The sequence below is a fragment of the Pocillopora damicornis genome, chromosome 3, assembly GCF_964200805.1.
Source record: "Pocillopora damicornis chromosome 3, jaPocDami1.2, whole genome shotgun sequence".
NCBI lineage: Eukaryota > Metazoa > Cnidaria > Anthozoa > Scleractinia > Pocilloporidae > Pocillopora > Pocillopora damicornis.
In genome coordinates, this window is record NC_142672.1 from 18,062,971 (window position 1) to 18,078,346 (window position 15,376).

The 15,376-nt window shown below is 37.6% G+C and overlaps 2 protein-coding genes and 2 pseudogenes across 3 annotated transcripts; 1 reads left to right on the top strand and 3 right to left on the bottom strand.

Annotated features, from left to right (window-relative positions):
• Positions 1 to 1,488: 1,488 nt before the first annotated feature.
• Positions 1,489 to 3,219, bottom strand: LOC149048604 (uncharacterized; annotated as a pseudogene).
• A 5,764-nt stretch (positions 3,220 to 8,983) lies between these two features.
• On the top strand, positions 8,984 to 9,853 carry LOC113682265 (paired box protein Pax-8-like). The gene is made up of 2 exons (XM_027199422.2): positions 8,984 to 9,011; positions 9,084 to 9,853. Exons 1-2 carry the CDS (start codon positions 8,984 to 8,986, stop codon positions 9,851 to 9,853), a joined length of 798 nt encoding a protein of 265 aa, XP_027055223.2.
• Positions 9,854 to 11,659: 1,806 nt separating this feature from the next.
• On the bottom strand, positions 11,660 to 14,489 carry LOC149048605 (uncharacterized; annotated as a pseudogene). The gene is made up of 2 exons (XR_016184733.1): positions 14,040 to 14,489; positions 11,660 to 12,767 (listed from the first exon to the last, which is right to left on the bottom strand). The product of XR_016184733.1 is annotated as an uncharacterized LOC149048605 (transcript).
• On the bottom strand, positions 12,814 to 13,956 carry LOC149048606 (uncharacterized). Its single transcript, XM_089198889.1, has one exon. The coding sequence runs from the start codon at positions 13,954 to 13,956 to the stop codon at positions 12,922 to 12,924; it is 1,035 nt and encodes a 344-aa protein (XP_089055015.1). The 3' UTR covers positions 12,814 to 12,921.
• Positions 14,490 to 15,376: the final 887 nt, after the last annotated feature.

Genomic DNA, 15,376 nt, shown 5'->3' on the forward strand with positions numbered 1-15,376 from the left:
GAAGATTGAAGCCATCATGACATAAATTGTGATTTGATTCACTTGATAGAGTTGCCGTCTCACCTCAAATTAACATAAGTTCACACAATGTGCGTTGCTTTTATCTGTTAAGTACACAATGGTACTTAACTCTGCTCATTGTCCCAGTAAAGGAGGAAGTGATGGTTGCTGTAGGCTTGTAGCTGCTGTGTTATTTGATCTCCAGGTAACAGTAAGTAATAATTTAATGACCACTTGCACCTCTGGCAAATATGAGTGGAAGAGAAGAAGAGGGAACAGTGAATATGCCACACCTTTGAAAGATTTAAAAATTGTGGAGGCTGAGATTGGCAAAAGTGACAAAAATCCCATAAAACCTCATGATTTTGATCCTGGACCGTCCTCTTTTGATCCTGTCTTAATGAGAAAGAAGCTAAGAGAGGGTCTTCAGGTTTTACACCCTGTAGAAATGCAGTTTCTCCTAAACCTAAGGATTCAGTAATTCCAGAACAAGTAGTGGCAGAACACAGTAGCAGTGATGCCAACGTTGAGAGATTTGAGACTGTGGAAAGTGTATCTGTTTATCCTATGAAAGAGTGTGCAGAAATGTTTAAATGTGAAAATAACATCAGCATCAATGGTGATATTTCTGAAGAGGTCAGAGAGTCATTTATGAAATCTCTGACTATTGATAAGAATCAGTGTGATGTGATTTCCTGCAAAGTTCTGGTATCTTCAGTGACAAGGACATATAACAGCCTCAAATTTCTCCTGTGTATGTCATATGAAGGAAAGTATGGAAAAACAAATATTGTAAAATTGTTAATGAACTACTGTCCCATGCAACAAGAAAAAAAAGAGAGAGAAAGAAAGAAAAAGAAATTGTTGCAGCTGAACAGTATCTGAAGAGAATCTCCAAAAAGCATAATGATGTAAGCCCTCTAGAATTATTGTCCATCAGAAATGGCGTTTTCTAGGTACCAGCCCTGACAGGATTCGACACTGTAAATTTCATGGTGAGACACTTGTGGAATGCAAGAGCCTGTTTGCAAAACAGAATCTTTTACCTGGAGTTGCAGCTTCAGAAAAGCTGCTCAAACAACCACAGGCTTCAAGCTGAAAGAAGAAATATCCTGGTATTACCAAATCTAGGGCCAAGTGGGAATTTCTGGAATTCATGCCACTGATCTAGTAATCTACATAAACAAAGACATTTAATTGTCCATGTGGAATTCATTGCAGAATTTTGGCAACATATTTTGGACAAGCTGCAACTGTTTTTTTCTAAGTTCATAGTCTCAGAGCTTCTCACTGGAAAATTTTGAGTGAAATTATGGCATAATTTCATTTACTGTAAATGCATAATGTATACATTTATATCTTGATAGACAAGTAGGTAAGGGAGAGTTTGCATAGAAGCTTTGTTTCACAGAGAACAAAATACACAATTTTAAAGGGACGATGTTAAGAAAATAGGAAACAGGCTATGCTTTAGAAATATTGGGAAAGTTATATTGCCAGTGGCTTCAATAAATTACAAAGACCTCCACAGACTATCAGAATTTGATCAGCCAGTTTTGCCTGTGTAAGAGGCAGATTTCCCTGGAAGACCTTGAAGTCTTTTAATCTCTCTATGGCCCTCTCCACATGAATACGCACTCTTGCAATCTGGTGTGGAGACTTTGTTGCCACTCGTGACATTTGTTTTCCCAAAAAAATTGAAAGTATTTTGTTGCAGAATTTAACATTCACCTATAATGCTACTCTTGCAATCTGGTGTGTAGACTTTGTTGCCACTCGTGACATTTGTTTTCCCAAAAAAATTGAAAGTATTTTGTTGCAGAATTTAACATTCACCTATAATTCTACTCTCAGGGCCACACTACTTTCACTAACGTAATTGAGTTCATTTATTGAGTTTGTTGTGTGATTCCGAGAAATATCTATAGCCAGCTCAAGGAAAGTCATTGGGAGTTCCAAGGTGAAGAGTTATCAACAGCCAAAATTTTTAGGGGAAAGTATGAAGCTAAGCTGGAAATTCCAGGGTTGGGGAGTATTTAAATGTAAAATCCTACCTTGGAGGAAGTATGGATATTTTCTGGAACTGCACACTTGAGTTAAATCCTAGAGAGTATATATTTTAATGAACTGTGAATTTCTTCGTGCACTCATGCAAGTAAAAGAGATACGAAAGAAAATCCTACCTTTTTTGAAAAAGGGAGGTATGTTGAGATAAACCTTCTCCTTTGTTAATTAGTACCTCTGTCGGCCATTACAGAGTCCTCTTCCTCCAGCAGGTGAACCAACTAACTTTTTTGAGTAATTTTCCTATCTTTGGTGCTGCCAGTCCAGAATTTAGACAGAAAACTAAAGTATCCAGATGGGGTTATTCCAACTAAGACTTTCATGGTATTGTGTTATTTATACTCACTCCAAGTTTCTCTCTGAGTATATGGTGAGGTTGGCTTCTCTATGAACACCTCTGTGTAGTCTATATTCGTGTGTGTTTGGATACTTCTTGAACAAGTGAGGAAGATTTTTCTTAACCTCTTATTTACTGGGCCAAAGTACTAGGGTTTCCCTAAACAGAGTTACAAGGAAGCAAACCCAGGTGATCTGAGCCTGGAAGACAGATAATATATCAGTGAGTTGTCTCCCCATCAGACCAAGCCTCGGCCTCACAAGACATATCACAAATTCCTCAAGTACACCAAGACTTCGTTTTGGCCCAGGGTTAGAAACAGGTTAAGTTTGGTATTTAATTTTTTTTGTTTTTGTTTTTATCCCAGTACTTTAGTTTTTCAGCCTGTGGTGTGATCAAGTTCACCAGCATGTTAAAGCATCCTAATATTGGTATCCCAGTGTAAAACTTGAGAGAATCATCATTTTTCATGACATCCTCCAAAAAGAAATCTCTTTTCAATTTTGCTTTGTCTGACAGCGTAGCTTTCAGGCTTTTTATCCACTCTTCAAGCTGTTCAATATCAGGTATGGTAAAGTCAGTTTGACAGCTGACTTAATTTATCTTCTCAGGCTTAGGTTTACCATCCTGAAAATTACATTTTGAAGCTGGATCAATTTCATCATATTCAGCCACAAAACAATATGAATGATCATGATAAATGTCCCAGACATCTGCACCACTCCAGGCAACAACTAATTCAACTGCTTCCACAGGATGATTTTTCCTACTGATGGCAACACGAATGCTTGGCTCAGGTGTTTTGATGTCGTTCAGCCGTCGTTGTTTCTTTGTCACTGATTCATAGCGAAATTCTTTTCCACTTGTACGGTTTGAAAATTTTGGCTTAGCTGACTCAATAACTTTACATCCACCATTTAATGTACTTTTTTAAGATTGCAGTAAAAAAGGTGCACTGCAAACCCTCAAGTTGTTTGGCTCGCCTGCCTTTGCTTTCTTAGCTTCGAGTGCAAACTTTTGTCCGCTCTATGGCAGAATTTTAACCATTTATGAAGTCTTACATTTGATGGAAAAGCAAAATAGGAAAGATCTTGATGACTATGATTCCCATTTGTGCAGCAAGCAACAGAACAATAAACCATCTTATAAACAAAGTGATTAAGCAAGCATGAAATCTTCCTATAGAGCTTATATTTTTCGTGCCATCAAGCAACACTTTGAGCATAGCCTCGCTCTTGTGCCACAACTTCAGCACCAGGGCTCTGTCATGCGAGAACTCAGAAATGGGCAATTCCCCTCCTATCCTATGTTGCTGTGAGGTTGACTGGGACAAACTGGGTATCAAATTTCTGCTATTTGTCATTATTCTCACACCTGTTTGCCACTATTCAATCACTATATTTGTTACTGTTCGCCGACAAAGCCTAAAGAAGAAGGCTCAACCAGCCACTGACTTTTTAATCTGGGCAAAACTTCCTTCAATCACATTGCAATCTAAAAATATGTAAACAATGAAGCATTTTCAAAAGGTTTGTTTTCAAACCAAAAGGAAATTTACATATGATCTTTTTCTGCTAGCAACATGCTCAAACAACGTTCACACATTTCTGTGACTCAGCTGAGTCAACTACTCTAGACACTAGCCCCTAATCATTTACTAACCACTCTTTTGTATTCACTTTAAACCTGAACCTAACAGTCAATGGTGAACGTAGAAGCTGAGGACTCGTTCTGTAAAGTAAACAGAATGGGGGCTTGTTGTCTGGAGACTGGGGGTTAATCATCAGAGGCTAATCGTCTTTGAGGTGAGTTGTCCAGGTACCTTCCAAAGACTCCCTCTCTTTATCACCTAGATTATCAAGTGTCCCAAGTGATGCAATGCAATCCTCTGGGGGAACTGAGAGGTACGGAGGAAATTTTATTGTTGTTCAAGAATCTGTCTGGTCAAATCCATCAAATGCGATTCCAAATGTATATAAATAAATTTAAAAAACAAATATACAGGATAGCCCTACAGTGCAAGAGTACTGTTATTAAAGGGGTCCTGTTTAAAAATAAAAAATATAACCATAAAAATTAAAAATAAGGTAAAAATGACTTTGTCACTTATGCTACTATAACTAGCGCGAACCTACCCTTAAACTACATTATACAAAAAAATTCATCTGCAGACTTTCTCCATCATAACCTGCAGCTAATCTGCTTAGTTTTTAAAGGTAAAGACTTAAAAGTTGAAGCACCTAAAACATGAAAACTTTTCTGAGCAAACTCAAGTTTTACCATGGGATAACAACAGTAACCCCACTGTTCCTCGTATTAAACTTGTGGATTAAAAAATTAAAATAATCCATACAAAGAGTACAAGCATTGCCTTGTAAGCAGTCAAAAACAAATAAGCAAGCTGTTGTCTTGAAAATGTTTTCTTTGAGGGTAAGCGAAGTTTGTAGTTTTGAAATTTGGAACTTGGCAGAATAGTCCTGTGACACCGTTGTTCTAGGTTTCTGATCTGGCACCTGCATGTTTTTAACCAACTAAGTGTATTGGCCACAGTAAGTGAAAATAGGCATTATCATTGTTCTGTAGATTCATTTGCACTAAATGTGTCAGTGTTAGGATGGATTTACCATAATAAGTTCTCTCTTCCTGCTGCTTTCTTGTACATTATGTGAAAGTGCATATCAAGATTCAGTGAGGGGTCGGTAAGATCTTAGCTTGCAGAATGTATTCGATCATTAATTAGGGTGTCTCTTTTGCTTTGTTGCTGTTTCTTGTCATCTATCAGTGTTTTTTCAATGGTTAGTTAGCTCCTGTTGTTTTCCATATCACATACTTTCATTCATTATTGTTTCTTTTGCAATTACTGGTGTCAATTACACTTTCAGTTAGTCGTTTTCACATGCATTAATTTTTAGTTTTTCATGCAAATATAGACTTAGTTTTCTCTGTTCAGGGCTTTTTTTTGGTAGTTGCACAAGTCACAGTTTGCTTTAGAGCAGTTCCTTTATTCTTCATTTCGTCTTCGGACAGTGTTTTTCCCTCAAGCGCAGTTTTGCAGTAATTGTAACAATGTAAGTATTGTCATTTCAAGTTGGCTCAGTATATATCTTTCTTATCACATTACTTAATCAATTGTTGTAATTTTGTATATATTTATTTATCTTTAAAGTTTCAACACACATCATTTACCGCCAATACATCACCTTTTTTATCAGTAATTGTGGTGTTGAGAAGTTATGATTGCCGCAGTCACAGGGTCCACATGCACTCTATTGTAACTTGTTGTGGTGTTGATATGAGATTCATTCTCTCAGTGGCTCACTTCTTTGCCATCAAATCTGTTTGTTTTTGCTGTTCCAAACTGGATTTCTTCATTTTTCCCTTTTTAGATTCATTATTAGTTCGTTTTCTACATGCCAACTAGCAAGACTATTGATGTCTTTGCCTAGATTGAGCTGAATAGCATCCAAATCTTTTGAGTAACAAAGTGGCTTCTGTACGTCATTATAGTGAATTAAAAACAGTAGTGGCCCGAGAATACTCCCTTGGGGAACACCTGTGAAAACAGGATTAGGTTCAGACAGCACTTCCTTCAATCGGATGACCTGCTTCCAAAGGAACAAGTAATCAGTAAACCACTTCAGTTCATTGTCCTGTATGCCATAGTGAGACAGTTTCTCAAAGAGGAAAAATGATGATGATGATGTCAAACACTTTGGAAAAGTCAATGAACACTGCTCTTGTTGCTTTACCACCATCTGCTTATTTCCACATTAATTCTGTAAAGAGAGTTACTGCTGATTCAGTTGAGCGATTAGATCAAAAGCCAAAATGACTTTCTTTTCAGTTTGTTGTTCATTATCAGTATAAAAGTTGAAGAAACTGTTAGAGATGAACTTCTTATCAGTTGACTTCTTTCCATCTATCTGAAATGCTGATCCTTGCTCTGAGAGTAGCTTCATTGAGTACAGCTTTTTAATAGCAGCCCAGAATTTATCAGGAGAGTCAGCAGTTTCTCTTAGAATATCCTGACGATATCTGCTCTTGCATTTCTTATTATGGCTTGTCACACTGTTAAGGTGTCGCTTGTATGCAGATTAATCAAGTTCACAGTTAGTCCCACAAGCTTTTCTGAGTAAACCATCCCGTAGGGTGTATCTGCACTAGCAACAAAATTGTTTATTTGGAGAAATTTATGTCATTACCAACATTTTACAAGTGCAGATGGTTTAATGCGACTTGACAATTCTTTGCTGAAGCAGACATGCTTTCAAACACATTACTGACAAAATTTGTCATGGGTAAAAGCTTGGCAAAATCTACTAAATAAACAAAACAGTGATAAACTAATCCATCATTTGTCATAAATGCTGGCATTAGTGTTGTAATTGAACTGGGTTCAGTTTACCAAAAGATTTCAGTAATTGTTCTTCGTTGTGAAACTCACAAATTTCACAATTTTAACTCAAGATGAATCCTGGTCATTATGGTGACCAGTCATATGAGCAGATTAGGTGCTGGAATGTGCCACCTTATGAAGATCAACAAGGAAACAATTTCATTCAGCCAGGGGCAACCTGAAGTGGTGGGGTAATTTTCCACTTGCCACTTTATCAGACTAATTATGAAGATGTAGATGTGGCCGCACAAGATCCAGAAGTGCCACTCAAACCAAAGGCAAAGGTAAAGGGAAATTGACCCATGACAAGTGGACAAACATGGAGCAGAGTTTCTTTGTCGACCTTTCTAGCATCTTGAAAGCAAAGACATGAGGAAGGTTTGGCAAGAGATATGTGAGGAGATCAAGTTGAATTTCAGCACAAAGAAAACTGTCAAATAATGCCAGAGGAAAAGAAAGTATTTTATGGTCAAATATGAGGATGCAAAGACTTGAAATCAAAGTCAAACAGAGGGTCACTTGCAAGAAACAGTCAGATTGTGCTACTACTAAAAAAACTCCATAAAAACTATTGTAGTGAACCAATCAACAAATGAAAAAGGCACATGTAAAACGTTAAGTATCATGTATATTTTGATCAAAATTAATTATGCTTTTGATCATTAGAGTGCAAACATTGCAAGCATTCAATGCTATTTATGGTGCACACTTTTTGTGTGCACCATACATTTCTTAACAGCATTCTTGTAACTTTGTGATAAATGATGCAGTATTCAGTGGACTCCCATACAGCTCAACTCCATATCATCAAGTTTTAGTGTTTCAATAGATATCCGAGTACACTAGTGCTAAGAACCATAATTTGTTGCTTGTCTATCTGCAGATCAGAAAGCATTTCAAAAGAAAGATAAATATCATTTTTCCATCTTCTATAAAGAACAACTCCACAAGGAAGAGCTCACAGGTCAATCTAAGTGAGGTTGGGGATGTATGGGAAGTTGAATTGCAATCTTGTGCTGAGTTTGAATCGAAATTGCACCTAACTTAAATAAATGGATCCAGCCAACTTGAAATGACAGTCAATTACTTGATACAATCACTTAGTTAACAGCAAAATGTTGGTTACGATTGCTCTGACTTGCAATCTGCAGATAAAAAGAGGTCTCTCTTTTCATTATTGTTTAAGCACTCAGCTAGCTGTGATTGTAATCTATCTTTACGATAACAAATTTATTTTCTGGGTGATAGTATATTTGTAGGCAAAATTCATCGAAATAAATCAATCTGTAAATTTAAATTTCTAATAGCTCAGTATCTTGATGAGTTTCCTTCTAGTAGACCACAGTCCACTACAGACAAGATGGGAATTTAAGCCAAGATATCATGAATTGCCTTTCTCTAAGAAGCACTCCAGCACACAGCTTTCATTGAATGTATTTATCTTTTGATTCTTGCACACTAAAATTCTGGCTTATTGTATGATTATTTCATATTCAACGTTTCACTTATTGAGTTTACAAACTTCTCACCAAACACTGTTATTACTTTAAACAATAAGCTATGGATAATAACTGAAACTCTAGGTTTCTAGAAATTTTGAGAAATTTCTGTTATTACTTTAAATGATAAGCTATGGATAATAACTCAAACTAGAGGTTTCTAGAAATTTCGAGAATGCCTTGTCATGCGGAAATGCATACCAAGGGACTTTCTGGAGTATTTTACTAGGTTATGTAGTTATGATCTAACACTACCAATATAGTTGTGTTGTAAGCATCCGAAATTTTCGAGAATACTTTGTACATAAGGACACAGTCGTGCAGCAGCAGTACTTGTTGTTGGGAGGGACTGACTTTTCAGAAAGCTATACCAAGAGAGCCACCATGAAAGACTCTCAAGTTACTTTCGAGACGACTTCGAGATTGTGTCAGTGGTGAGCTAAGAAGTAGTTTGTGGTGGGCTTCAATCAGTTTATTTAAGGATAATTATTCTACTTTACAGTAAGGGCACTGGAACCGTGAACACTTGAGCGTTTTTTTATGCATTTTTTGACGGATTATCCAATGAGAGTTCTCCATTCAAACAAAAGGATTCGTGTTTTTTGGTGCTGTCCAATCACAGCGGTGGCAGGAAAATATGATGTTAGTTTTTCATGTCAGCGTGCCAGTGAAATTTTCGAACATAAAATGGCCTACATGCCTGCTAATTTTGCTGGTAAGTAGCATCAAATAATCCTTGAAATTATTTACTGGTATTGAGCAGGTTTTTTGTTGTTGTTCTGCAAAGGTGAATGCAAACTAGCCGTCAATCGACATCAAGGGATCTATGACAATGGCAAAGTACTGCCACAAGTTTACCGTGAAAGAGTGCTTGATCTACACCATCAAGGTTTCTTGCAAAGACAAATTTCGCAAAACATGCGAGTTAGCATCGGATACGTCAACAAAGTCGTACAGTTTTACGAAAACAACAACTCGTCGCTGGCTGCGCCATGGACAACACCAGTGCGGAATAAAATGTCAGCCGATGTTGTTGAATATTTGAAGTCTGAGAAATTATGCAAACCTAGTATGTATACAAGTGAACTTCAACAGCGTTTGTTATTAGGCGGAGTTTCTCCTCCTGGTCAATTACCATCCCTGTCTGCAATAAAAAAGTGCATTCGGGAAGACTGCAGAATGACAAAGAAAAAGGTCTCCCAAATGCCTAAAGAATCATTGTCACAAGAAAATACTGAATACACCGATTTTTATCTTGATCAAATTGCATATCACAACTACACAAAACTTCATTTTTTTGACGAATGTAGTGTAATTGTAACTTCGGGAAATCGCGTGTATGGCAATTCCTACATCGGTGAACCAGCGATTGAAATTCAGCGATACGCATCGAACGCTAATAATACACTCAACTTGCTTTACTCTGCAAATGGAGTGGATTACTTTGATGTTTTGAGAGGCCCATCTAATGGCATGGAGCTGCTGAATTTCTTCAATGAAGCTCTGTCAATAAATAGGGTAGATGGTTCGACAATTCTAAAGAGAATGGCGATGTAGTCATAATGGAAAACTGCGGGTTCCATCACGGACATTTTACAGAGGCAGTATTACATGACATTCTTAATGAACATGGTGTTCACCTGCTTTTCCAGCCCGCTTACTCTCCCCATCTAAACACTTGCGAGTTTTGCTTTCACCAACTAAAGTGCTATCTGAAACAAAATTCATCTTTAACTGCTGATGAAACTGAAATAGCGATAGGCGAAGCTGTGTCAAAGATAAGGGTAACCAGTCAACTCGCCGACGGACCAACTCGCCGACACCAACTCGCTGACGTATAAAATCGAGTAGAGACGTCGGCGAGTTGGTCGTCAATCCAATACAACTTATTAGAAGTTAAACATACAGAGAAGTAAACGATATTTAGTAAAAAAAAACACTGGCGAACATTGGTGAACATCAAACAGAAGCTTAAACATCGGTGAACATTGGTGAACATCACCAATGACTATAACGAACGAGTTATTGTGCGACAACAACACCGTAAAGACTCATCATGTCAATCGCTCAGATTTTTTAACGAAAACTTGGCTTTCTGGAAAAGATCTTAAGTAAAAAGCATTTCTTTTTATTAGGCAATTACAGAGTAAGGTGTTTGGATTATGGGAGAAATATGAAAATGGTGAAAGAACAGCGGCCCAATTATTGAAATTAAACGGACCTACAAGAGCAGAGTAATTGCATGATATACATTACTTTCACATGTTCATCTGATCTTTATACTAAATGGAATTTTATCGTTATTATCGTAAATCAAACGTTCTCGATCATGAATAAATCTTTCTTTAAAGTTAAAAGAAAAACATGTGGTTCCACGTGGTTGCTATGGTTGTCACACTAACTCGTTCGCGTCTGAAGCTGTTAGAGTCATTGGTGAGGTTTACGTAGCTTTATTCGCCTTAAGATCCTTATAAACTTTGTTGCAAATAAAAAGAATTGCTTTTTACTTAAGATCTTGTCTAGAAAGCCAAGTTTTCGTGAAAAAAACTGAGCGATTGACATGATGAGTTTTTACGGTGTTGTTGTCACACAACTCGTTCGCGTCTGAAGCTGTTAGAGTCATTGGTGAGGTTTACTTCGCTTTATTCGCCTTAAGATCCTTATAAACTTTGTTGCAAATAAAAAGAAACGCTTTTTACTAAAGATCTTGTCTAGAAAGCCAAGTTTTCGTTGAAAAAAACTGAGCGATTGACAAGATGAGTCTACGGTGTTGTTGTCACACAATAACTCGTTCGCGTCTGAAGCTGTTAGAGTCGTTGGTGAGGTTTACTTCGCTTTATTCGCCTTAAGATCCTTATAAACTTTGTTGCAAATAAAAAGAAATGCTTTTTACTAAAGATCTTGTCTAGAAAGCCAAGTTTTCGTTAAAAAATCTGACCGATTGTCATGATGAGTCTTTACAGTGTTGTTGTCATACAATAACTCGTTCGTGTTTGAAGCTGTTAGAGTCATTGGTGATGTTTACTTTACTTTATTCGCCTTGAGATCCTTATAAACTTCGTTGCAAATAAAAAGAATTGCTTTTTACTAAAGATCTTGACTAGAAAGCCAAGTTTCCTTTAAAATCTGACCGATTGTCATGATGAGTCTTTACGGTGTTGTCACACAATAACTCGTTCGCGTCTGAAGCTGTTAGAGTCGTTGGTGAGGTTTACTTCGCTTTATTCGCCTTAAGATCCTTATAAACTTTGTTGCAAATAAAAAGAAATGCTTTTTACTAAAGATCTCGTCTAGAAAGCCACGTTTTCGTTAAAAAATCTGAGCGATTGACATGATGAGTCTTTATGGTGTTGTTGTCGCACAATAACTCGTTCGCGTCCTAAGCTGTTATAGTCATTGGTGATGTTCACCAATGTTCACCGATGTTTAAGCTTCTGTTTGATGTTCACCAATGTCCAATGTTTTTTTACTAAATATCGTTTAATTTTCTGTATGTTTAGCTTCTAATAAGTTGTATTGGATTGACGACCAACTCGCCGACGTCTCTACTCAATTTTATACGTCGGCGAGTTGGTGTCGGTGAGTTGGTCCGTTGGCGAGTTGACCGTAAACCAAGATAAGCCCAGCAAATTCTATCGCATACTTTCGAAAATGCGGCTACGTCTGATTGACGACTAAGTTATCATGCCACTGCTATTTTTATCAGCCAGTTTTCCTTCACAACAACAAAAAAAATCGCCTGCTACTAAACTGTAAAAAATGTTTTCAAGCTCAATTAGCAAAATTGACTGCCTTTTTATCTCCCAAAGAAGACTTTATTGAATAGAAAATGTGTAGACTACATGTGATTGGCAGCTGTTACCTTGCACTCTATTTTTATGTTACCTGTGAGAATAAACAAACTCGGGCTTGCTTCTGAATTAAAAGCGTAAATTGACAAGTACACTCTATAAAATACAATCTCTATTGAATGAAAAGTGATATAATTCAAACTAATTCTTACTTTTACAATAAGAAGAAAACTATATTTTTCACAACGCAAACTATGAAATCGTAGTACACAAACTGAGACTAGGCACATGTCAATAAGTGGATTTCAAGCCGGTATGAAATTAAAAAACACAACAACCCGAATAATAAAAACACAACATAAAGAACAAAACAAATGCAGTGTACTGTAGCCATTAGTATAGAATGAATAAAATACACCTGTTACAGTTTCATGCGTTTCAGTTCATTGTACCCTCAGAGGGTCAACGATTCCGTGTTTGTACTCTTCGATAATACTTGGCAATCTCCAATCGTATGTTTCCTCTAATGGAACTTTATTTCGCAGTGCTTGCTGGAGAATCATCAAGTCTCTATCCAAGGCAGAACGATCCAAGTACGTTGCGGCATTTTGCTTCCTTAAACGGGGTCGCATGATGGCAAAAAAACTTGACTTAGCTCGCTGGTGAGAAGAGATAAATATCTTGTAAAATTTAAAAAAACGATCTCTGGCGAAAACTTTTAAAAAATATACGAGCTTTCGGCTGTTTGCGCTACAGCCTTCAACGGGTAAAATGATAAAAAGGTAAGAAATACTAGGTGTGAAGTACAAAGTAAAAAATTAAAAATGCTGATAACTAAGAATGTTTGTTAAAAAGAATGTTGTATTGTCCGGGCAAAGGACAGGAATTGTTGTCCGCATTGGGAGTTAACTTGGAATGCCACGCTTCTAGTGTTTTTCTTGTTCTAAAACTGCCTTTGTCAATAATAGATGCATTATCAAAGTCTATTGCGTGACTATTGGCCCAGACGTGATTGGAAATTCTTGAGCCTTTTGCCGCGGTTTTCACATTTCTGAGGTGTTCTTTCTTTCTTGTGTTGAAGGCCCTGCCAGTCTCACCAATATAACACCATGAACAGTCACCACAAGGAATTTTATAAACAACATTTGTTTGCGATTCCAACGATGGTCGAAATTTTGGAGCCGGGAACTGTTGTTGGAGGGTGATGAGTGGTTTGTTCACCACTGTGATGTCGTGTTTTTTGAGGACACGAGTTAGAGGTTCTGTTAAGCCTTTAATGTATGGAAGAGAGGCGAACGATTTGCATGATTCGGACGCCTCGACCATCTTGAAAAATGTGCCAACAAGTTCCTCCGGGGACAACACTGTTGAGCGTCGGGTTTTTTTGGCCTGGCTGTTTTTAATGAAATTCGATGGATAACCATTAGATTCAAGTGCTGAATAAACTCGATTTAGTTCTCGTTCTTTTCCTTCGGAGGAGTTGGGTAGCTTTAGGGCTCTGTGTAGAAGAGTTGCTGCTGTGCTGGCCTTGTGTTTATTATCATGGTGAGAATTGTAGTCTAGATATCTGTCCGTGTGCGTAGGCTTTCTGTAAACATCGACAGCGATGGTGCCATTTCTACGGGTGACCAAAGTGTCGAGAAAGGAGATCTTATTGTCACTTTCAATTTCGATGGTGAAAGAGATGTTGGCGTCAATTGAATTTAATGTGCCATGGAAAGCTGGCACATTGTCTTTTTTGATGATGCAGAAGCTATCATCGACATAACGTTTCCAGATTTTAGGAGGGACGGATGAACTGTTAATCGCACTTTCCTCGATCTCTTCCATACAGAGATTGGCCACTACAGGGCTGACCGGACTGCCCATAGCGCATCCGTGTACTTGTTAATAGACTCTGTCATTGAACATAAAATAGTTGTTGGACAGTACTTCATGTACTTCATTAATACTTCATGGTCGCTTTTAATTTTCGAATACTTCTGTTCAAGTTCTTTCAGTTCACGCTGTAAATTGCAAATTTTGGCCAATAATTCCGGGTGCCCTTCTTTTATCTTGCAAATGTTGACATCGTTACAAGGCATTTGCGTACATTTTGCTCTGTTGTGACCCGATGAATGGCAGACAGCGCATACTTTTCCATGTGAAACTTTCGGGAAGTCTTCCAAGGCTTTCTGTTTACCTTGAATGTGATTTTTTGCACTTTCAACTTGCAATTCCAGTAGCTTGAGATTTTCTGAAAGTTCTCAAGCTCTTTGGTCCAATGGACTTTGAAAAGTTTCAGAGCTTTGATTTGAAGGGGTCGCGATCGCTTCAAAACCAAAATTGGTTGCAGCCTGAGGTGACTGCTGCTGCGGAGTTGTATCCACCGATCGTTGAACGCCGCTTTCACATGCTGTCATATTTAGTCATTTTGGCTCATGGTGGTTGGGCCGACGAGCAGTTTCTGTTTTGATGTTCTTCAGCTCGGCTTCCAATAAACGTCTTTCTGCCAGCAACAGCTTATCAGGAGATGGGAAAAACGAGTCCAAATCCTCTGATTTCACGTAAGCCAGTGATCTTCTTGAGGGAAATCCTGTTTCCAAACTCAGGCAAAAGTCGTTCAAGTTTCATGGATGGTGATAATGATTTAAGCCAGATATACACTTCGCTTTTTTCAGCCATGATCTCGATCTCCCACCGAAATAGCGACAAAAAGAAATAAATGTACGAGCCTCGTTACGAAGCTACTTCATGATTGGATGATGCTAAAAAGGCGGGAAAAAAGTCTAAGCGTTCATGGTTCGAGTGCTCTAACTGTAAGAGTCGCTCCTTGGCAAGAATATTACAAGTTGTTTAATAAATTAATTGGGTCTGTTGATAAATGATGCTCGTTTTGTCTATTGAATTGTGCCGCAACAAACAATACTAATAGTCTTCACAGCTAACGCTGACATTCAAAGTTGTTGCTTAAAGGACAAAACAAACTTTTAAAAATTAGTAACAATATACGAGCATTACCAATGGGATAACCATATATTTTGTTTGTTTGTCCTTCAGTAGTGGAGAAGAAAGGGCATAAATCTTCTGTGCTGACCTCAATATTTTCCCAATACCATGCCCTTGGAAAATAAGAGTCTTTGTTTAAGGTAAACGTTTCTCATGTTCTCCTAGTATAGCATTTTGAACAAGGAAATGTATCTGCAAAGGGGAATGAGTTGGTAAACAAGGGCCATTGAATAAGGTCTGTTGATACTTAATTCAATCAAAAGGTACAACTGATGGACAAAGATTTGTAACTGAACAGCAA

Coding starts and splice junctions, on each gene's coding strand:
- LOC113682265 (XM_027199422.2), top strand. CDS start 8,984: ATGGCCTACATGCCTGCTAATTTTGCTG. Junction 9,012..9,083: donor CATGCCTGCTAATTTTGCTG/GTAAGTAGCATC, acceptor TGTTCTGCAAAG/GTGAATGCAAACTAGCCGTC.
- LOC149048606 (XM_089198889.1), bottom strand. CDS start 13,956: ATGGGCAGTCCGGTCAGCCCTGTAGTGGCCAATCTCTGTATGGAAGAG.